General features: G+C 37.5%; 1 protein-coding gene across 2 annotated transcripts; it reads right to left on the bottom strand.

The window, feature by feature from the left end:
• Nucleotides 1–1,955: 1,955 nt before the first annotated feature.
• LOC104096287 (cyclic nucleotide-gated ion channel 17) lies at nt 1,956–17,022 on the bottom strand. Of its 2 annotated transcripts, none has more exons than XM_009602642.4 (7): nt 16,686–17,022; nt 15,407–15,959; nt 11,739–11,951; nt 11,237–11,538; nt 10,104–10,215; nt 3,399–3,635; nt 1,956–3,048 (listed from the first exon to the last, which is right to left on the bottom strand). In XM_009602642.4, exons 1-7 carry the CDS (start codon nt 16,712–16,714, stop codon nt 2,320–2,322), a joined length of 2,175 nt encoding a protein of 724 aa, XP_009600937.1. In that variant the 5' UTR covers nt 16,715–17,022; the 3' UTR covers nt 1,956–2,319. The 2 variants fall into 2 exon arrangements, with proteins under 2 accessions (XP_009600937.1, XP_070044769.1); XM_070188668.1 differs by lacking the exon at nt 16,686–17,022 and adding an exon at nt 16,476–16,486.
• Nucleotides 17,023–23,422: the final 6,400 nt, after the last annotated feature.

Here is a 23,422-nt window from a genome sequence, read left to right on the forward strand (position 1 = left end):
TAGTCTCTACCCTGCATTTCTGAAGGGGAACGTTGGCGTAGCTGGTAAAGTTGCTTCCATGTGATCGGGAAGTGACGGGTTCAAGCCGTGGAAACAACCTTTTGCAGAAATACAGGGTAAGGCTGCGTACAATAGACCCTTGTCGTCCGGTCATTCCCGGACCTCGCGTATAGCGGGAGCTTAGTGCATCGGGTTGTCCTTTCTTTTAATTTCCCTTTTCAAATTATTGAACTATATCACTTGAAAGCTCAGCTTTGATTCTTTCACCAAGTTTCTCTTTTATTTGTAGTTACCTGGATTGTACATCGGATCTCATCATATTTCTGAAAAATAAAGTTGAGGGAAATTGTGAAACCTTTAGTCTCTCAAGAGTTTATATTGGACTATGTAACAACTGATAAATGACTTGTTAAATTCAGGTGCACATTTTTTCTCTAAACCTTTCAAGAAAATAAGTAGTAGCTTATGCATCTGAGATGAGGAGTGCAAAGAGATAGTAAAGGAATTGTGATTCACGCCCTTCACCAAGTATTCACCCCGTGTCTTGTCTTGCACGAGAACATATTTTTTTTTCCTTTATGCTTTCGGTATTTGAAATTCATTGGTCCACTTAATTCAAATTCGCGTTGCGTAGGTTGACTTGAGAGGAAAGCAAATTGATCGTTAAGGGATATGATGTGATGAGACATGTCATAGGACAAAACACGAAATAGACGGAGCGGTAAAGTTTGCCACGAAAACAGCCTCTTGTAGAAATTCAAGGTAAGATTGCATAGATCAGACCAATATGGCCCGGTCTTTACCTGGATCCAGCACATAGTGGGAGTTTAGTATCTCGGGTTGCCCTTTTATTTGACGCTAGAAATCATAATCAACTATCTCATGAAGGTGCTTTCTAGTTTTGTTTTCCACTGCCATTATCATTAGCAAAAGAAGAGAGAACTTGTCTTTAATTAACTTCTTTAGGGTAGATTTTGACAAATGCAACTGCAAAAATAGATCCAAGACAACTCAAGTAAGGACAGAATCTTTCTTTCAAAACTGCCATTCCTGGTCTGAAACAAAAAGTAACTTGATTTTCAAGGCCTATTTGGCTTGGATTAATTAAAGGCTGATAATAGTGGATCGTTTGGTTGAAGGATTAGGAAAAAACATTTCGTACATAGCTAATGCATTATTTGGTTGGTCATATAAGAAAAAAATAATCCTCGCATAGCTAATGCAACATTTAGTTTACAGTATTAAATAATATCCATATTAAGTTATGCAGAAGTTTAAGGTATTATTTTATACGGAATGAAATCTGAAATATGATTATATGTATTAGCAATATGGTAGGTAATCCTTGCATAACATTCCACGTATTATTATTCACTTCATAACAAACATGGGCAATTGTTTACCAAAAACACAGGTCTCCGCAAAGTTGTAAGACCATGTATGGGGGTTGACGCCTGCCCAGTGCTGGAAGGTCAAGGAAATTGGCAACCGGGGCGCGGACGACCGAAGCCCCCACTGAACAGCGACCGTAATTATGATAGTCCTAAGGTAGCGAAATTTCTAGTCATGTAAGTTCCGACCCTCACGAAAAGCGTAACGATCTAAGCATTGTCTTTGAAAGTATGTGATAGCAAATCTTTTAGTGTTAGCAGCCTACGTCCTCTTGTTCTAGGCTTTCTTTCACTCCTCTAGTTATCGATTATCTACCCGAGAAGATATAGAGTCCCATAGTTCTACCTACCAGCCTTTCACACTATTTAAGGGGCAACATCTATTTAGTGGATTTCATGTGTTTAGATATTGTTTAGATATTTCAAGCATAAGCAGTAGTTATAACCCCCAACATAACTAGCATGTATTTTTTAAGCATAACAAACATGTAGTAGCCTGAGACTTGCAGGAAGGGGGAAAAAAAAGAAGACAAGCTAAGCTCTGTAATTGTAAGCACAGTAAAATTTGAATAAAATGCTTATTTACTGGTAGTATGGAACTAGCAACTCTTAAAAGAGAGCTTTTACAGATAACTCAAGAAGTTATTTAGTTTATATAGTACAGAAGAGCATCCTGCTACTGAAAAACCTACTACTATTAAATACAATTACATTAACCAAAAAGGATAAAAACCCGTCCCGCATTCCCTTGCCAAAACTTCTCAGGTTACAGCACTCTCTATCGTCTAGAAACACGTTTTTCCACATTTACAACGATGATCCGAGTGCAAGAACGTTTTACAGAAAACTTCATTTTTAGAATTGGTCATCTTATCGATATCTGAATGAAAACTATTAGCTGTAGGATATATCTACCTGATGCAAGTTACTAGTCATCAGGCTCAGCTGAAAAATCAGGCTCTTCAGGTTTTTGTAACTTAGGCAAACGTACATCTTTAAGCTTTTGAGCTCCTCTTCTTGTGTTTGCAGCAAATCTCGAAGCCAATATTGTGACTCCAAGGTGGGATATTCTCGGGGATGGATTTGAGCTAGCGTTACCTTGATCTTGCTCCTCACTTTGTTCTGTCTCATCGACCGTTCTCTCATCCAGAGCAAATGACTCAAGTGCTGCAAGATCTTTCGCCATTGTCCTCCGCTTGTGTCGCCTCCATGCAGCCTGTATGAAACATGCTGCCCATGTACGCCAATGGTGAGAGTAGAACCGGAATGTATGCTGGAGCTTCTTGCTATGAAGACGTCTAAACTGGTTAGCGACAAACTTGAGATCCTCGGCTCTCAACGCGAATGCTTCCACCTCAACAAGTGCCCTGACTGTTCTGGTTGAAGAAGGCAAGTTCACAGTTGATTTTGGAAGCAAAGCCCAAGCGAGTAGCTCCTCTCCGCAAAAATCTCCAGGCCTCAATGTGATGGAATTGAAGAAACCAGTCCTACCACCATTTGTAGTAGAACTCTCGAGCCTACCTCTGATGATAAATAACATCTCTGTAACTGGATCTCCTTCACGGACGATATAGGTGCCTTCGGTGCTTAAGGACGAGATTAGACGTTCGCATATTGCATCAAGTAATTGATCATCCATTTGGGAGAAAAATGGAACCTAAACAGTTATAACAAAATAAGTGAAATGAGCTTAACAAGCAAATGCCTCTACAACAAATGCTTATATAATTGCAACTGAATCAACACACATCTGTCCTGCACTGATTGAAAAGTGAGGACATAAAAATGTGTTCATATGAAAGCGGTAGGCCCGTTAATGCAAGAAACCAGGGCCAAAAAGGATGGTGTAATTAATAAAGATACATTTTGAGAACAGACCCAAGAAGTTGAAAATAAACCTACAATACAAGTGTCTATCTTTTTAGAAGCCACCATTTGGGCACGTGTTTTTTTGATAAATATATGAATACTTGGAAAAGAATCAGTTCCGATGAAGGAAAATCATACCCGTCGGACAAGGTCCAGGCAAAGATGACGTTGGATGTCACGACGAAGATCAGTAGGCAGACCATGCAAAATTGTCTCTTCATCTACTCCTCTAGTAGCAACCCATTTATATTGATCAAAACGCCTAACCCGCTTTCTCAAATCTTCTGGAAGTTGACGATGCTCCATCCACTCTTCAGTATCTCTTCTCTTGAGTCTCCATTCCTCGAGCCTCACCGTCAAAGACTGCAGGTATGTCTACATGCAAGAAAAAATGAAGGGTTATACCCAAATAGAATGATATGAGAATGGTAAAGTTGTCTCCGTGTGACCTATAGGCTATAGGTCATGCTATAGGTCATGGGTTCAAGCCGTGGAATCAGCCATCACACCCCCTTGGGTTGCGGCCCTTCCACGACCCTGAGTTAACGTGTGATGTTTTGTGCACCGGGTTGCCCCTTTTTTCAGATATGAGAAGTTGATTACAAAGTCGTAAGGTTATGTACAACTTGCATCACATCGGACCTCCCTCAAGGAAAACAAAGTCGGGATCCCATGGATATTGTATAAATGGAATTCAGGGGGCCGTGAGCCGTTACCTACCCAGAGAAGACGGGTCTTGTCAAGTTCACACCCAATTAGAGTTTAACATTATTAATCACATAATAAACCAAAAATCATTTACATGATACTACTAAAAAGAAAATAAAACTTTCACGGTCTTCTTTCTCCAGCCGCCCCCCCCCCCCCCCCAAAAAAAAAAAAAAGAAATAGAAAACAAGGAAGACAAGAACTCGATGTAAAAGGAGCAACGGCAAGAGAACGAACTATAAGTTAGTTAACTATTGTCATGTATAAAACTTCTATAAAAGGATGTGCAAGTAAGACTGCTAACAACTAATGTTATAAATAAAGAAAAATGGTTAATATTATTCATTTGATATTCATTTTTTATTGTCTTTATATTATTCGTTTGATATTTTAAGGATATGGTAAAGAAGTAAGTTTTTCCTATCAAATAACTGGTGTCTCCCAAGAACAGGGAGGGACTCCTTTAAGCAAACCAGGAAGCAAGAAGATCACTTCTTGGAAATTTTCTTCTAAGTATCATAACCAATAGCGCCAATGATATTGTCTTATAAAAGTGAATTCAAGATTAACGTCATTTCTTTTGATCAAACAAGGCCAACCAAACTTGTGAGACTTGAGCCTGGCTCCTCTATCCACCACCTTATAACTGAAGTTAGCAGAAACGATCATTCTTGAAAAGGAAAGAAGTTTTTAGGTAAACGGTTAATGTGAAGGTATCCAATACAGCTCATGCCTCAGGGATGTTACAGCGTCCCTAAATGGTTACAGCTTCTAAATATTGTCAGTCCACACTCCATCCCATTATTGACAAGTTATAGAAAGTCATATATTTCCAGTTTATCTTCAGGCACCAAATTAAACAGGGATGTAATGAAACCACCTCAGTAATGAGTTTGAGAAGCTTTTGAAATGACAGGAAGTGTCCCAAGAGAATCAATACCTCAAAGCAAAATCTTAAAAGTCTCCTTTCCCGCTAATGATACATTGTAAAACTGTCTAAACCCTGTGTCATCATATGACTAGATACTATTGATTTTATTCATGATGATGCTATAAACAAACTACATCTCAGTCCCAAACAAGAGTGTCGGCTATATGAATCCTCGGTGACCATGTTTCTACATTTAAATACATCTCAGGCCAACATTATACAAAAATTTTAAAAAAAAGTATTAGTTCTTTTCATTGGCATAAAAATGTCAGACAAGGCTAAAAGAACTCATAGAAATCATAGCACCTAAAGTAAATTTACAACAAGGCTAAAATATATCCCAATTAATTGGTATTGCCTATATAGATGTGTCTCTTTCACTATGCCTACATCGATTCCAAAAAATTATAGGTCTTTCGAAACGACTTTCTTCCATATAATATTAGGTCTACCTCGTCTCTTTTTAACATCTTCACTCATCATGGTTTCACGCCTAACCACTGATGCAATGCAGCTGAAGATCGACGTGGGATATGACCAGACTATCTATCTCATGCTGATCATGTAAATTAGTTGCGGGAACTGGGAGTTTGATACTCTACCAACTATTATTATGTAAACTTTGATATTGTTAACATACACTTAAAAACTGAGGCATCCAATTGGCATTCACGGGAACATTATGCATGCAAAGAGAATTTTATCTTCTAAATAGTGTTAGCAGAGTACTCAAAACATCTTCTACTTCTTTTTGTCTCAAACGGTAAACCTTGGATTGTTCTTCAATTGTTACTACATAGGCTGTATAAACATGTTCTCCTACGCAGCGGACCTTAATGTTGTGGGAGGTAAAAATACCATAAATTGAGAAGAAGATAGGAATGTGTTTAAATCTTTTTTCCTTAGTTTCAAGCTTTGTTCTTATGGTGGGTGCTTACACCAGCTTTATTTTAAACCATCTTTTGAATTTGACTACAAGGGTCTTTGGATACGCTTAAAAGCTGGTCAAACCAGCTTAAAATCACTTTCTGGCTTTGTTTAGGTGTTTGACAAGTATCAAAACAGCTTAAAAGCCAAGTGCTTTGAAGCCAAAATAAGCAAAAACCAAGAAGCTAGGCAAGCCCAACTTTTTGTTTTTTTAGCTTAAAAGCAGTTCCACTTTGACCAAATATTTTACTATGTTATCCTCTATACTTTTCTATAATACCCAAAAAACCCATCATAAGTAAAAGCCTAGCTGTACTCGTTTTATCCCCTACTCCTTCCCTCCACTGGTTTTCCATCTTTGCCTACCATTGCTGCAATTGCGCCATCTCCATGGCATATCTCAATGTTTTCTATCTGCTATCTTTTACGAATTCTTATTTTTTGTCAACCATTTTCCACTTTCCCTTTTTCTTTTATCTTTCATTTTTTGGCTTTTGTTGATTTTTCAAGGTGGTAACTAAGATACTGCCCCTAATGGCAAATAAATGAATATCTTATTTATATGAGTTATTCAGATTCTTAAATATAGTAATTGCTTTGTACAGATTTTAGTACTTTTTTGTTAACATTTTAGTCCTTCGGTTAGTAAGTATTTACAAATAATTTTTTTTTTTCTTGAAAATCTTTTCTGTTTCAATTTTTAGATTTTGTTAACAAACAACGCTATACTTGTTTGCCAGTAAAGAAAACTAATATATGGCACTAAATATAGTAATTTCAAAAACCAATACCTAAACACAAATAATTTTTTTTGGAAAAGAATCTTCACAAACAACAACTTTAAGGACATATCAGTAATTTTAACAAAAAAATGTGCTTATAGCACTTTCTTACCAAATACATCATTGCATAGTTTAAGTTACAGTACTTCTATCGAAACACGTAACTGTTTATCTATAGAACCAGCTCTAGCACTTAAAACAAGTGCTTTTAAGCACTTGGTACTTAAAAGCTGCTTTTATTCAGCTAGTCCAAACGGGATCTATGTTATTATCATGCACATTTTTAATTGATTTACTTGGTTGAAATAGATAAGAAGCTAAGAGAAGCATTTAAACCACTGTGGACTTAGGTTTCTTATCTACATACCCAAAAAAAGCAACGTTTGATAGTTTTTGTGGTTAGCTTGACAAACAAAGAACTCATTTAGTGCTATTTTACTCTCAAAACATTTTACAAATAATTGAGATTTTATCCTTTAGTTGCGCTTTTATCTTTAAATAATTGTTAATAAAGAGGTTCCAAAGTAAACTGTCTGACTTAACAGATTTCATAGCCAAATTCTTGAGACATCAATTAGGTTGAGGCTGGAGTTATGGTCAGCAAACCTGAGAAAAGCAAATATGCTACTATTAAAACCTTATTATTTGCAAAAATGCTTATATTTGATATGCTTGGATTGAAGATGAGCTGAAAATAGATTGTATTCACCTCATTAACATAAAAGTATGTACCATTGAGCGGAAAACTTCTTCTCATAACCGTCCGACATGGTATTTGTTAGACATGAAAATTAGTGGATGACTAAAATTATCATCACTTTCCTTTAACAAGCATTCTAATAATTTCTGAGCTTTTTCTTATCAGAATTGTCTCTCACTGTTTGAGAACGTGCTTTACATATGTTGTTGCATGTGAAACATGTTTCAACATCACATAATTACCAGTTTCTTAGGAGTTGCACAGTCTTCCCGGAGGCTAAATAGAGTTTGTTGTTTCACGTGATATTGATTAGGTACACGAGGGAAAATTAAGTTAATTTTGGAAGCCTGAGAAAAAGATAATAGGTTAATTAAGTTAATTCCCCCTCATGTACCAAATTCATATCACGTGAAACAGTTGATTCTAGTAAGCCACCAGGAAGACAATGCAACTCCCAAGAAACTGGCAGACCATAAGATGATGAAACATGTTTCACATACAACAGCATACGTGACGCAAGTTCTCAAACAGTGAGAGGGACACTTCTGGTAAGAAAAGGCCCACAAACTGTTAGAATTCTTATTATAGGAAAGTGATGATAATTTTCGTCATTCACCGCTATTCTTGTCTAACATATACCATGTCGGTCGGCTATGAAAGGAAGTTTTCCGCTCAATGGCACATACTTTCAGGTTACGAGGTGAATACATGCCCATTTTCAACTCATACTCAATTCAAGCATGTCAAAGATATGCGTTCTTGCAAATCATAAGGTTTTAATAGTAGCATATTAACTTTTCCAGGGACCACGACTCCAGCCTCAACCCGATTGATGTCCAAATAGATCGGTTGTGGAATCTACCACGTCAAACAATTTATTTTGGAACCTCTATACCAACAACATTCAAAGGCTAAAGGGAAACTAAGGGATGAAACCTCAATTATATTTTAGAAAACTTTGGGAGTAAAATAACATTAATTGAGTTCTCTGTTAATCAGGTTTAACCATAAAAAGTATCTAACATTGCTTTTGGAGAGGTATGTAGATCAAAAATCTAAATCTGCAGTGATTCAAATGCTTGTCTAAGCTTCTTATTCATTTCTACAAGTAAATCAATGAAAAGTATGCATATTAATAACATAGGGGAAAATTTATAAGAGACCTTTTAGTCTTTTATTTAAGTTTCAAAGACTCAAATCTTATGAAATAGGTGGGAGGTACTCGTTTTTATTAGTGTTAATGAAAAAGCCCCAAAGTTTATTTTATTTTCACAAACCCTCCGCTCCCGCTTCCCCCTTCCACCACCTCCAAACAACTAACGGATGTTTAAACATTTCTTGATTATTTTAACTAAACAACTTGAGGATGCCTAAACATTTCCTGGTTGTTTGAACTATACAACCTTGTTAAAACAACTCTTGAGCTATTTGAAATAAACAATGTGACGTTGTTTAAACAATTCTTGGTTGTTTTTTGTGGACTTTAGAATTTCATCCATGGATTCAAAAATCTATATTCGCAAATTTATCTCCAGAAATTGTCACAACAAACCCAAAAAGAAGAACAAATAAATTGCAAAGACGATAAGGAAGAAGAAGAGGAAGAGGGAGAGAAGGAAAAGAGAAGGAAGAAGAAGAAGGAGGAGGAGAAGGAAGAAGATGAAGAAAGAAAGAGAAGGAACCAACAAATTAAATTTGAAATTATAAAAGTGGGAGATTTTCAGATTTTAATATGTTCCCGCAACATTTTAGAAATTACAATCAGGCCCCAATTCACCTAATTATCTTTGATATAGCCAAAGTCTCTGATCCTTTGTTCAAGACTCAAGAGGTCTTTTTGCCCCCTTCTCTAAAAATATAGCCAAATTCAAAAAGAATGTTTATAATTAAGCTGGGTTGAGCAACCAGCATAAGAACAATGCTAGAAAAAGGATTTAACACATGCTATTTGTTGAAATCTTCTGCTCAATTTTTGGTATTTTTACCTCCCACAACATTAAGGTCTCCCGCGTGGGAGAACATATTTATATAGCCTATGTAGCAGTGTTATCAAAGGCGAAAAGCGCAAAAAAGCTCTAAGGTCTGTTAAGGCTTTAAGCGCAAAGCGCAAATAAAGCGTGGGCTTTAGTGAACAAAGGCGCAATTGGAGAAAAAAATACAAATGTATATGTGTAGTTCAAGACTAATAATTATAACCATGAATAATAAATATATGGACAAAGAAATTGAAAATATTTACAATAAAGTGAAATACCAATTGTTTAGTGTCGCCTCTTCAGGATTACGCTCATTTGCAAAGAACGGTATGCCTTCGAGCCATGATGACGACATTGAAGCGCCCGATAAGCGAGGCGAAGCGCTCAACATATTTTGCCCTGCGCGCTTTAAGCGCGCCTTTGACAACATTGTGTAGTACAACTGAAGGATAGCCCAAGGTTTACCATTTGGGACATAAGAAGTAGAAGATGTTTTGAGGAATCTACTACACTATTAAGAAGAAAACAACAACTATGTTCATTCCAAGCAAGTTGAGGTCCGCTTATGAACCCTCTCCGTCTATGTCATAAGCCGGTATGAATGTTTCTCTAACTCTAAAAGTTCTCTACATTTTCTACTTGCATATAAATGTACAAAGAGGAATAGCATGCAGAAAATTCACCAATCAAGCAGAATCTTGCATATATTAAATCAAGAACAGTAATTATAATTGTCTAACAGTCGAGAGAAAGTTACAAGGTCTACCAAAACAAGCTCGTATGGAGGGAGAATGAAAAGCAGCAGAGCCTTTGATTTACCTGCATATTCCCAATAAGGTGTGCGAACAAAACCAGACCCAAAATTGCAATTAGTATAGCAAAGGATGTCTCCCCAATAAATGTACTCGTTGACAAATTCTGCCCGTAAGAACTGTAACACAAGAAGACGAAAGATTTCAAGTTTAGAACTTCCTTCAAATGGCTCGTTAAAGGTTGGATTAGAAGTGCAACTAGCACATTTACTCTCTCAATGTAATTTCATCCTTAAGAACCTTTTTCAATGACTCCATCTAAGTATTTTCAAGAAAAAGCAGCACAAAACCACACACATAACGAGTTTCTGTAACAGCCCAGCCCGCTAGTGATATTGTCCGCTTTGGGCATAGGCCCGCACCGCTTTAAACGTGTCACTAGGATCTAAGGCTTGTTAACTTATATAACCAGCATCCCTTTTATATTTTGTCGATGTGAGACTCTGTCTAAAGTTTGGGGTGTTACATACACTCCCTCTTATGGACTCAGCGTCCTCGCTGAGGTTTGCCCCACCGCATGGGATTCGCCTAGACTCAGCACTGAGGTTTGCCCCGCCTAACCGGGTTGCCTAAACTCAGTTGAACTCTGATCCACCATCGACAAGGCTGAAACAAGAGGCTCTGACTTCATAACTTGGATAACCCCACTGACTATTGCAAAAATCAACAATTTTGAACAGTATTTTGTTGGAGTTAGTTAGATGTGTTTAATCAGGCTGAAAGATGGTACGTGGGGCAGATTGTCAAACAAGCTCAAAGTGATTAAACAAGTATTAGTTGTTGAAGAAGTACAGACTCAAGTTCAAAACAATCGAAATAGAATTATTTTATGGAATTTTTGGACTGTTAGAGATAACATAGTTATCCATCTTATAAAATAGGTCTCATAAACTGGATAGACTAAACAGATAAATGGTCAAGCAAATTAGAACTGAGGTAATATCTGATATGCTACTGGTTTGCTTGCTTCTATCTTTTCTCTTTTTAAATACCAAAACACTAGATAAGAACCATGTGCTTTCGAATTTGGAAATGTCTAACTGGGATACCATTTCTATAAATTACAGCCAAAAACACTAGATAAGAACATTATAAATGTAAAAGACATCATTATTTTGTCCAACCACATAGGAAAATTACCTCAGTTGTTGTAAGCCCCACCACAAGCAATAGAAGTACTTTGCCATAAACCTTGAGGAGACAACATCCTTTTTAACTGCGCTTTCAAATATTCCGTATTTGAAAGTACTATCCCCATCAGGATCACAACTTTCAAAAACCTTGGTGATATTTGCCCAACTCTTACGAGTATTTTGGTCAAAAGTATCACAATCCAAGTAGCGAAGCACACACTGCGTAGAGCTGTTTTCATTTCGGCATATTGATTTCCAGCATGAAGTATATCGATCAACTGAAAGCAAATACCATGCTGCCCCTATAACCTAAAGAAAAACAAATAGACTGCTGTTACATCAAACTCCCAAGAAAAGAAAACATAAAGAAAAGAAAAAACAAAAAAGAAAAACCCTTGCATAACAGCAATGGTTTTAAACCAATATTTTGTGAGGCCCTCAGGTTAATACCACATTAACCAGACTTTTAAAGCATCAACTTTGAAAATAAGGTTGTTGGAGCTACATACATGACTGGCCAACATGTAGAGAAGTAGATTATATGCAGCCCCTGCCCAAGCAGTTTTTGTGACAACTCCAGTTGCTTTGATAATCTGTGAACTTAATGGGAATATAAGATACAATCTGGGAACATACTGAAGTAGGACAATCAGCGCTAGGGCATTATTGTTATGATTAGCATGCTGGCTTCTTGTCGCTGGTATAATAAACCAGATAACCATCTGCAAGAAAGATTACTTTTTCATCATACCCCGCTCCACTCCAGTAAAAAGAGAGAAAAAATTGAAAGCAATGATGACTAATGAGATAAAACTAGAAGAACGGGTTATCATTTCCTTGACATGTAAAACTACCACATTTAACAAACAAATGCATCAAATACTCTGCTACCAAATAGAATCAAGAAATTGGAAATATGTGGCACAATCACTAGTCCAAAATCAGGAGTACACTTGCCCGAAATCAGGCTATCTTTATGATCATGTAGTGGTATAGTAGAATCGGAAGAAACAACTGCTTATATTTTAAAGCCACTTACAGATTATGTTGAGACATAATATAATTAATTAAAAACATGCTCTCTCTCTAAAAGCTTAAGTTGTTAGAGATAGCATACTTTTAATTAATTTATAATATTATGTCTCAAAACGCCCCCTAACGTGAGCCACATTTATTGCATGTCAAGGACGATCATTATTACGTAGAGGCCTACCATAAAGAGACCAACAAACATCTCTTGTATGTCCTGCCTTATCTAGTACTCCGACTCTATCTAGTTTATCTTTGTTAGAATGTGAGTCGTGTCAACTTAGAAAACATACTCGTGCTTCTTTCTCAAAACATGCCAATAATAGGGCTTTCTCTAGGTTTGAAGTTGTTCACTCGAACATATAGGGTCCAAGTCGTGTCAATACTTCACTAGGCTTACATAATGTTATTACATTTATTGATTGACTATTCTCGCTGCACTGGTTATTTTTAATAAAAAATAGGTCTAAATTGTTCTCTACTTTTTAGAATTTTTGTACTGAAATTAACAATCAATTTGGTGTTATCATAAAGAAATTAATCAGTGATAATGCCCAAGAATATTTCTCGTCTTCTCTTTCTTCCTTTATGTCATCACAAGGTTTATTACACTTGTTTTCTTGTGCGCATAATCCACAACAAAATGGAATTGCTAAACGGAAGAACAAACATCTCATCAAAATGGCTTGGACATACTCATTCACAACTATGTAGCTTTTCCGTGTTTGGGGTGATCCCATTAGTACTGCTTGTTATTTAATCAATCGTATGCCTTCTTCTGTTTTGTAGAACAAGAGTCCATTCTCGGTCTTTTATCCGGACCAGACTCTGTTCCCACTTCCTCCACGTGTGTTTGGTTGTACCTCTTTTGCTCATGATCTTACCCCTAGAAAAGACAAACTTCAGCCAAAGGCTATCAAATGTGTCTTTTTAGGTACTCTAGTCTACAAAAAAGGTTTATAAATGCTTTGATCCCTCGACAAATAGGTGCTTGATCTCAGCAAATGTTACCTTTTTCGAGACTTCTCAGTATTTCTCACCTAATCCATTAAATCAAAAAGCCATTGCGATGTAACCGCACTATTTTCTTCTGTCAGTTAAAGCAAGGAACACAGGATATAGTGGCACTTCAAACGAGGCTTTGTCCCAATGCAGACCATTCTTTATTATGTAAGAGTTGTGTTCGAAGGTGCCATGACCTATCCCTCTACAGATTAGTAGTTTCACTTGCGACGACTAAATGGTTTCACAAATACAACCTCTTCTTTAATTGTCCATCATACGGTATCAGCACAAGCTACAGACTTTTTCTATCATCATGTCTCATTCCGGTATGTGGGAAGAAATCCCACACACAAGTAGCAAAAAGAAGTGGAGAAACGAGATGGTTAACATCCACATCTCTTTCAAGTCAAACCAAATTAAACATGTTCACTTAACGTTTCACCATCAGTTACTTATTCCTACAACAGATGTTAAGCATAAGCCATGTAAGGTGGTTGACTTGTTTGCTGGACGCGAGACATGGTAATGATTTGAGGCAAATGATACTGGAGGTCCTCAAACTATTTGAAGAAGTATATTTTGATCCCTGAACCAACCAAAAGCGGCACATATAGTTGTTTTCCATAAGGGAAAAAAGAATCAACAACCAAACCCACAACAGTTCCCTAGTCACTGACTTAGTGGCGGAGCCACATGTATTCAAGGGGTGTCAACCGACACGCCTTCGTCAGAAAATTACACTGTTTAGCTAGATAAAAAAAAGAATTTATGTATATATACTACATATTGACACTTCTTGGCTTCTTCGTGGGTTTACTTCTTTATATTTTGACCCCTCTTAATAAAAATCCTGGCTCCGCCACTGCACTGACTACTCCCAATTATCAGAACTCTGATCCAATAACTCTACGTCCATACCACCTTATTGCGACACCTGTCCTGTCCCCTAGCCCCTTGTCAAGCCACTTCAAGCACATCGTAAAGCAGACATCTTATCACTCTAAAAAGAGTCTTACTCGTACATGATTTGTTCTAGAGACAGTTTATGAAACTAAATCAAAAGCCAATAAAACTCATGGGAATGAAATTCATAAAATGAACATAATACAAACAAAAAAGTCGGACAGAAAAAAAAGCCATGTTTGGGCGCTTTATATCTAAAAATAGACATGCCACTAATCACACAACACTAAATGATAAATGTGTAAAAAAGCTAAAGAATAAGAAAATGAAACCCCAAAAGTTACTACCACTTTAGACCTCCTCGCACAAAACGGTACACACATAGTTTACATAAGAAGAAGGAGCACATCAAGACAGCAGCAATTCAATTACTTGGTTAGTATTGCAACATTATCAATTTTAAGCAGGGCGAAAGACCTCCCACCCCCGTACCTATTATTTGCTATAGATAAATTCTTAAAGAATCCCTGTAAGTACAGAAGCTGGTGAAATGGTTCAAGGTAAAACACTTCATGTTGCTCTAAAACTTGGCTCGAGGATTTTTTTTCCTATCGATAAAACACTTATAATCGCAAGAGAGTCAAGAGCAAGACAAATAAGAAAGGAGTATCTGTAAGCATTTGTACTTATATTTTACAGGACAGGACTGCAACCAGATTCTAGAGAAAAGAAGTGCAAATGCAAAGAGCGAACTTGTTGTGACTAAGGGTGTTGCTAAATCATAGTAGAGGGTGGTAGCATTGTGGGGGTCTTCTGTAATGGGGATATGTTTGAGGGAAGCGGAAGAGGAGAAATGGAGAATATCTCTGTCTTTTTCTTTATTCTTTTTTAGAGTGAGGATAGGAAAATAACATATTTTTTCATATGATAGTGCATACCATTTTCGATTACAAATTTGGCCAATATTAGCAACTTACAAGGATTACAGTCTATTGGGACAAGAAGCTGAAGGAACTAATTGTTGAACATTGCGTTCCTCATAAACCAAAATTTTGACCACCTTGACTCCAAGATAAGTATCTCAAAAGGCCAAATATGCAGCAAATTTGGCACATAAAACCCAGTACACAAAAACAATAACTACGCCTCACATAAAACACTAATATTCACACTAATATCTGGACATATGGACATGAAAGAAAATGTATTGATTTGAATGTCATGAAGTGGAACGACATACCTGAGGCAGAGGAAGGGTTGCAATCAGATCAACAAAAAAGTCTGATCTTAAATATCTGAGAGCAATCTTTTTAGGATCCATGACAAGCTCACCCTTCCCGAATACCCTTGTATTTGGGGCAATATAAGCAGTCCGGAATTTAATGAACACATGTAACAGATAGAAAAAGTCAGCTATAGTTCGGAAAATGGTGACAACAATTCGCAAATTCAAATCTGATTTCACACAACTCGACTCTTTAGTTCCTTGTATGATGGGCAAAAAGAAGTACAACGGGTCAACAAACAAAGCCAGCAAGCAAGATATAATGAAAATCCTATTCCATTGGATTACAATATCACTCCCCGGATCAAGTATTCGCTTCCTCCATGACCCGTTGTGGTCCTCAGGATACACCTTAGACCTCCCAAATTTAAGGGTATCATTGACTTTATATCTGCCATCAGAGTATAAAGGAGATGAATATCTATATCCCGAAGATGATTTCTCTAGGTTTGAACTGTCTGCTTTTCCTCCCAAAAAGCCACCCTGTTGTTTTTCACCGGAGTAGAACCTAACAAATGCATAAATCAACTATTAGCAAAAAAGGAAAATCCATCTTATAATAAAATTTCATTAAAAGAGGGTACATAAAAAAAGGGCAGCCCAAGCACTAAGCTCCCGCTATGTGCGGGTACGGGAAAGGGCCGGACCACAAGGGTTTATTGTACTCAGCCTTACCCTGCATTTTTGCAATATGTTATTTCCACAGCTCGAGCCGTGACCTCCTGGTCACATGACAACAACCTTACCGGTTACGCCAAGGCTACCCTTCAGCGAGTACATAAACTTTCTAACTAAATGCAAATTATCTCAATATCTTGCATCAAAAATAAGAAAAACATACTCCTAAAAGCAATACAATAACATAAAAATCAAATCTTTAAATACCCAAAGTCCTTAATTCTTCAACATATTACAAAAAGATCTCTTTTTTACCAAATTATTACACTACAATTTAACAAATCACATAAACTAAACCAAAAGAACAAACAAAAACAGAAAAACAAAAACTCAAAATATCACATACCTTACAAACCTCTCCTTACTCCTAAAAGCAATACAATAATACAAAAATCAAATCTTTCAATACCCAAAGTCCTTAATTCTTCAACACATTAAAAAACAAAATCTCTTTTTTCAAATTATTACACCACAATTTACCAAATCACATAAACTAAATCAAAGAACAATGAAAAACAAAAAAAGACAAAAACCCAAAACTAAAAATATCACATACCTTACAAATCTCTCCTTCTTTAGCTCCATCCCAAGAAGGGAAACAATAAACCCAAGAAAATGGTTTTTTTCAAAACCCTTTACTCTTTTAAATCTTCCAGTCTATTTCCCCCTTCTAATGTGAACACAAACAAACACAAGTCTTAAGAAAAAGTGGGCAAAGCACAACAGTGAACTACAACTGAAAAATACCCAAAAAGCCCTTTAATCAAGAATCTAATTTAAATGAGAAAAATAAAACATTCTTTGCAAGTTCTTTGGTGGTGTCTGTTTTAAGATTTGCAGAGTTCTGATAAATTCTGACGAATAAATGGGAAGTGCGAAGAGGAAGTGAATGAGGAAGTTAGTGATTGGTTTTTATAGATTTGGAAACTTTATTTTAATATTTAAGAGTTGTTAGTAGTATTAAGTTTTGGAGTTAATTAAGGGTGCAGATGCAATTAGTCAATAAATGTTGACCAGAACTAGGACTGTAATGAAATGCATTTTTGTTATTAAATAAAAACAATCATGTGATGTCATATTCATCTGTGGGTCCCAGTACAATTTTTTTAAGCAAAAATTATCCTATTGGAGGCATGGTTGCTAGTGGACTTATTTACTTCTTCTTAATTTTCCTCATAATGAAAGAAAAACAAAATAGGATTCATGTCTTCTAGATATTTTAGGCTTCATTTGGAAAAAGGAAAAAAAGATATTATGACTTTTCTTTTTTAAGTTTTCTAATTGATAAATTTACCACCAGAGTTATACCTTTGTGTTAAAATAGAAACTTTTTGTATCCTTATTAAATTTTTGGACAAGACATAATTTTTAACGACTAGCGAGTTCGTATACTCGCCCCTCCAAAAGAACAATTGCTATAAATTTCAAGCAACTAACTAATAAAATTATTGAAAAATTTCGTAAATTATAAAAAAAAATATGTAATTTTATTTTTATAATTATTGAAATAAAATTGAAATGATAACTGATAAATAATAACTAAAATGATAGATGATAACTGATAACTGAAATGATAATTGATAACTGATAATTGAACAAAGAAAGTATTCGGTATGTTCCGCTTATATTTTACTTAGAATGATCTACACACTTAATTGTGAAGTAATTCCATTATAATGGTCATTGTTTCATGATTCTTTAACTCACAACTATTTCGCGCTGAACATATATAAAAGGCTTTCGCGCCACGATTTAGGACATCGAATAAGGGGGTGGGCATAAAATTCAAAAAACTAAAAAATCGGATTGGATCAAATTAATTCAGTACTTCGGTTTCGGTACTTCGGTATGGATTTTTTGAAAGTTTGGTACTTCGGTACAGTTAAGATATTGATATTCGGTTTAACCAAAATACCGAACTTTTTTACTAAATGTTAGTCACAATTCGCAGGCAGCAGCAACGTATACAACCATTAGCTGTATCTTTCCGTTAGGTTTAGGTATTTAGCAGGCAGCCCTCGTGCAACTCATCATTTTTCTCTTACAAGATTCATACTATCTATTATTTCTTTTTCCTATTTGCAAATTTCATTGCTAATTGCTTATCCTTTAATTGTTCTGATTCTAAAGCCGGTTAAAACTTAGATCTATTATGGGTTATTCAAAATGTTAGAAATATTATGGGCTTTAAATTACAAATATTTTGATGTTGCTCGTTAGTTGCACAATACTTTCTAGTTGCTAGAGCTAGCTTGTAATGAACCAACCGGTCATTTTAACTTTTAGAAACTCGTTCCTTAAAATAAAACTCCCCGAATATGCTTTTATTAATTTATGACTAGCGGAGATGGTTGGTTCCGGATTTGGAAGTGTGTGCATTGAAATCGAAACACTTGGTTCCTTAAGTTAGCTTTAAATGGACAAGTTTGACTTCGGTCAACATTTTGAGAAAACGTCCTCGGAATCGAGATTTGACAGTTCCAATAGGTTCATATGATGATTTTGGACTTGGGCGTATGTCCGAATCGGGTTTTGGATAACCTGAGAGCGTTTTGACGCTTAATAGTAAAAATCAACTATTTGAAGGTTTAAAATTCTTTAAATTTGGTTTGGAGTAGGATTTTAAGTGATTGAGGCCCGTTTGAAATTTCGAGTTTGGGAATAGTTCCGTATAGTGATTTAAGACTTGCACGCAAATTTTCGTGTCATTCCGAGTAGTTTAAGTATATTTCGGCGCATTGGAAATAAATTAAAGAACTTGAAATTCTTAAGTTTGAATCAATTTGGTTTAGGGTATGATTCTTAGATTTGATATTATTTTACGCATTCTGAGAGTTCGAGCGAGTCCGTTTTATGATTTCAAACTTGTTGGTATGTTCGGGCAGGGTCCCGGGGGCCTCGAGTGTCAACCGGACGAGGCTCGGACCAAGTTGGAAGTTGGGAGCCCAAACTGAAACTCCCAACTACTGTCAGAATCGCACCTGCGCTTGGCAAGGCGCAGGTGCGACATTCGCAGATGCGACAGAAGCTGGCAGGCGCGACACTCGCAGATGCGAGATTTCTTCACAGAAGCGGAAAAGAAACGGGAGGCCTGCCACCGCAGGTGCGGAATATTGGGCGCACCTGCGAACGCGCAGGTGCGAGGCTAGACGCGTATATGCGAGAATTGGCCAGTCGAGTGGAACTCGCACCTGCGGGGAATTTTCCGCAGGTGCGGAGCCGCAGGTGCGTTCCAACCTCCGCAGGTGCGAAAGGCATGTTTGGCAGAAAGCTTAAAAGAACTGGAATTCACCACTTTTGCCCGTTTTCTCTCCATTTCTCGGAGATTTCAAACTTTTGAGAAGGGGGTTTCAACTAGCAATTGAAAGGTAAGTTAATTCCATACTCTTTGAGTTAAATACATAGATTATAAGTAGATTATAACTAGTAAATTTTAGAAATCAAAAATTTAGATAAAAAACCTAGATTTTTATAAAAGTGAGATTTTAACCACAAAAATAGTTATGGAATTGGGTAGAAATTATATATTAAGTTCTTGAGATTATGGGTAACGTTTTCATCCAAAAGTTTCAAGAATCCGAGCACGTGGGCCCAGGGTGAATTTTAAAAATTTTACCATTTCGGATAAGGTAATTTATTTAATAGATAAATTTCGAATCATTTAGCATATATTAATTATTATGTATAATATTTGGATAGTTTCGGATCTTTCGGAGTCGAATCAAGAATTCAACGCGACGTGATAATCGGAAAGTGGACTTTGAGACGAGGTAAGTCTCTTGTCTAATCTTGTGAGGGGGAAATTACCCCATGGGGATTAAATTGAATAATTATTGCTAATTGCGGGGGCTACGTACGCACAAGGTGACGAGAGTCCGTGCGTAGCTACTATTAATGCTAAAGTCCGGGTAGTTTAGGACTCAAAGTATGAATTACTTGTGTAAATTAACATTCTTTGTTTAATTAATATTAATTAATATATATATATATATATATATATATATATATATATATATATATATATATATATATATATATATAATGTGAATTGTTAGATAAAGATATTAAAGGATAAAAATCTCATATGCTTGATTTTCTGTTTAAATTAATTAATTGTTAAAAGAAATTATTCTTCCTCCCGAATTTATCTTATAATAAATATACTCTCCTTCCGGAGGTACATAAGAAAATGTCCTCCTTTCTTGTGGAGTGGGCCGAACGCCTCGGCAGGATAGATGGATCTATGGATCGCGCTGCACGTACCTCGGCAGTGTAAACGACACTCTGGATTGGGCCGTACGTCCTCGGCAAAAATCGTGCTTAATAATAATAATTACACGATACTTTAATAGTTATTTCAAGCTTGCGAAGCTAATTGATAAATTGGAGAATCCTTAAAATTTAATGAATTTATTATTCTTGCTTGTTAAGCAATAAATTGTTATTCATGTAAATGAGATTAATTGATAAATTAAAAATTATTTGAATTTAAGGAATTTAATTAATATATTGAGAATTATTGCATTTGAAGGAATATGATTATTTCCGTTGGTTTAATAAATTATTGTAAATTCTGTGAATCATGCTGATTTAGATATTCTAATTGTATTTCAGTTATTATTATTGACCCATAGTGAATGTCAAAATTGGCCATCTCGTCTCTACCACTTCGAGATTAGGCTTGATACTTACTGAGAACACGTTGTTTACATACTCATACTACACTTGGTGCACTTTTTGTGCAGGACTTGAGGCAAGTACTAGTGGGGGACCTATCGTCTTACACCCACGTTATTTAGGGGTATAGTGGTGAGCTGCCTTTCTGAGCCGTTCTGCAGCTACTAGTGTCTCTCCTTGTATTTTCCATTATGTCTATTTATATTTCAGACAGTATTTGAGGCTTTGTATAATCTATTAGATGCTCATACACTTGTGACACCAGGTCTTGGCACACATATTGGTAGAATTTGGTGTTTTATTATTTTCTTGGTTTTAAATTTTGTCAATGTACGCTTAATTAATTAAGTTGGCTTGCCTAGCTGTAGTATTGGGCGCCATCACGACCTATAGGTGAAATTGGGTCGTGACAGCATGGTATCAGAGCACTAGGTCACGTAGGTCTCACAAGTTATGAGCAGGCCTAATAGAGTCTTGCGGATCGGTACGGAGACGTCTGTACTTATCTTCGAGAGGCTATAGGGTGTTAGGAAATTACTTTTCTTCATATTCCATCGTGCAATTGATGTAGTTCTAAATATCATTCTCTTATTCTCTCTCAGATGGTGAGAACGCGCTCGAATGAGGTTCCAGGCCAGGGAAGAGCTACTCCCCCAGTTGCTAGAGGCCGAGGGAGGGCTCCAGCCCATGGTAGAGGGCGAGGACGTCCCAGGACTGTTCCAGTTATGCCGCCAGTGGGTCCAGCAGCAGAACTCCATTGTTGAGGAACAAGATGAGGTGCCTGTGGCAGAGCCAGCTCCGGTGGATTTCAGATCTGCACCGGGATTTCAGGATGTCATGGGTCGTATGCAGCAGTTCATGGACAATATGACTCAGATCGATTTATTTTCGGCAGACCCAGCCACATCTCAGGCGGGCGGGGGAGCACAGACCCCTACCGTGTAGGCTCATGGACAAGCAGTTGTTGTATATCAGACCTAGGGTGCACTACCTATGGGTGGAGCCCAGCCAGTGGCAGCAGCTATACCTGAGCCCAGGCCAGCTGTAGCCGCCGATCCTTAGAAACTATTGGACCGATGGACTAGACTACATCCTCCTGTCTTCGGGGGTGAGCGACATGAGGATCCACAGGACTTCATTGATCGTTGCAGGGACAGACTGTACAACATGAGGATATTGGAATCTCATGTGGTTGACTTCGCTACTTTTCAACCAGAGGGCAGGGCCCGTAGATGGTGGCAGTCTTATGTTCTTGGCAGACCAACAGATTCTCCTCCCATGACTTAGGACAGGTTCACCCATATCTTCCTGGACAGGTATATTCCACCCTCCCAGAGGGAAGAGTTGCGATTTTAGTTTGAGAAGCTCCAGCAGGATCAGATGTCATTGACCGATTATGAGGCGAGGTTTTTTCTGAATTATCTCACCATGCACTTATGATACTCCCTACTGAGGCGGAGAGAGTGCGAAGGTTTGTAGCCGGTTTACATACTGGCATTCAGGCCACTATGGCTCGAGAGGTTGAGATGGGTACTTCTTATGAGCTAGTTGTGGAGATAGCCTGGAGGATTGAGGGTGTGCATCAGCGGAGCCTAGAGCAGATTATGAGAGATAAGCGGTTCAGGTACTCTGGAGAGTTTAGAGGTGCTCCATCTGGGGGCAGAGGTCAGTTCGTCAGGGGGCAGTCCAGCAGACCCCCATTTCCAGCACCACCACCTCCTCGGGGTACTCCAGTGCGACCTTATCCCAGTGATATACCAGAGAGTTCTTACCGCCCACCAGCTATTCAGGGTCCTCCCAGTGGGTATTCAGGTCCCTAGGGCCAGACTCTTAGTCAACAGCCCATCGCACCGAAGAGTTGTTAGTAGTGCGGGGATCCCAGTCACATGTGGAGGTTTTGCCCCAGGCTTCGGGGTAGACCAGTACTGTAGGGTCAGAAGCCTATGCTTACCGGACCAGTTGCTCCACCAGTAGTCCGGCCACCAAGAGGTGGAGGACAGGTGGGTAGGGGTCGTCCTAGAGGTGGAGGTCAGCCAGGTGAAGGCCAGCCAGTTGGCGCTCCAGCTCAGTTCTATGCTTTTCCGGCTAGACCAGATGCAGAGGCCTCAGATGCTGTGATTGCAAGTATTATTTCTGTTTGCGGTAAAGATGCCTCAGTATTATTTGATCCAGGATCCACGTATTCATATGTGTCATCTCTATTTGCTCCATTCCTGGGTGTTTCTCGTGAGTCCTTGAGTACTCATGTTTATGTGTCCACTCCTGTAGGCAATTCTGTTATTGTGAACCGGATCTACCGATCTTGTATTATTACATTATGTGGTTATGAAATTAGAGCAGATCTCTTATTGCTCGAGATGACTGATTTTTAAATTATTCTGGGTATGGACTGGTTATCTCCATATCATGATATTCTAGATTGTCATGCCAAAACTGTTACCTTGGCTATTCCATCTTTGCCTAGGATGGAGTGGAAGGGTTCGTCGGTTAGTTCATTTAATCGATTATTTCTTTTATAAAGGCTCAACACATAGTTGAGAAGGGTTGTTTGGCTTATCTAGCCTATGTTCGGGATACTACTGCAGAGACTCTGGCTATTGATGCAGTGCCAGTAGT

Source organism: Nicotiana tomentosiformis, chromosome 11 (genome assembly GCF_000390325.3).
Source record: "Nicotiana tomentosiformis chromosome 11, ASM39032v3, whole genome shotgun sequence".
Lineage (NCBI taxonomy): Eukaryota > Viridiplantae > Streptophyta > Magnoliopsida > Solanales > Solanaceae > Nicotiana > Nicotiana tomentosiformis.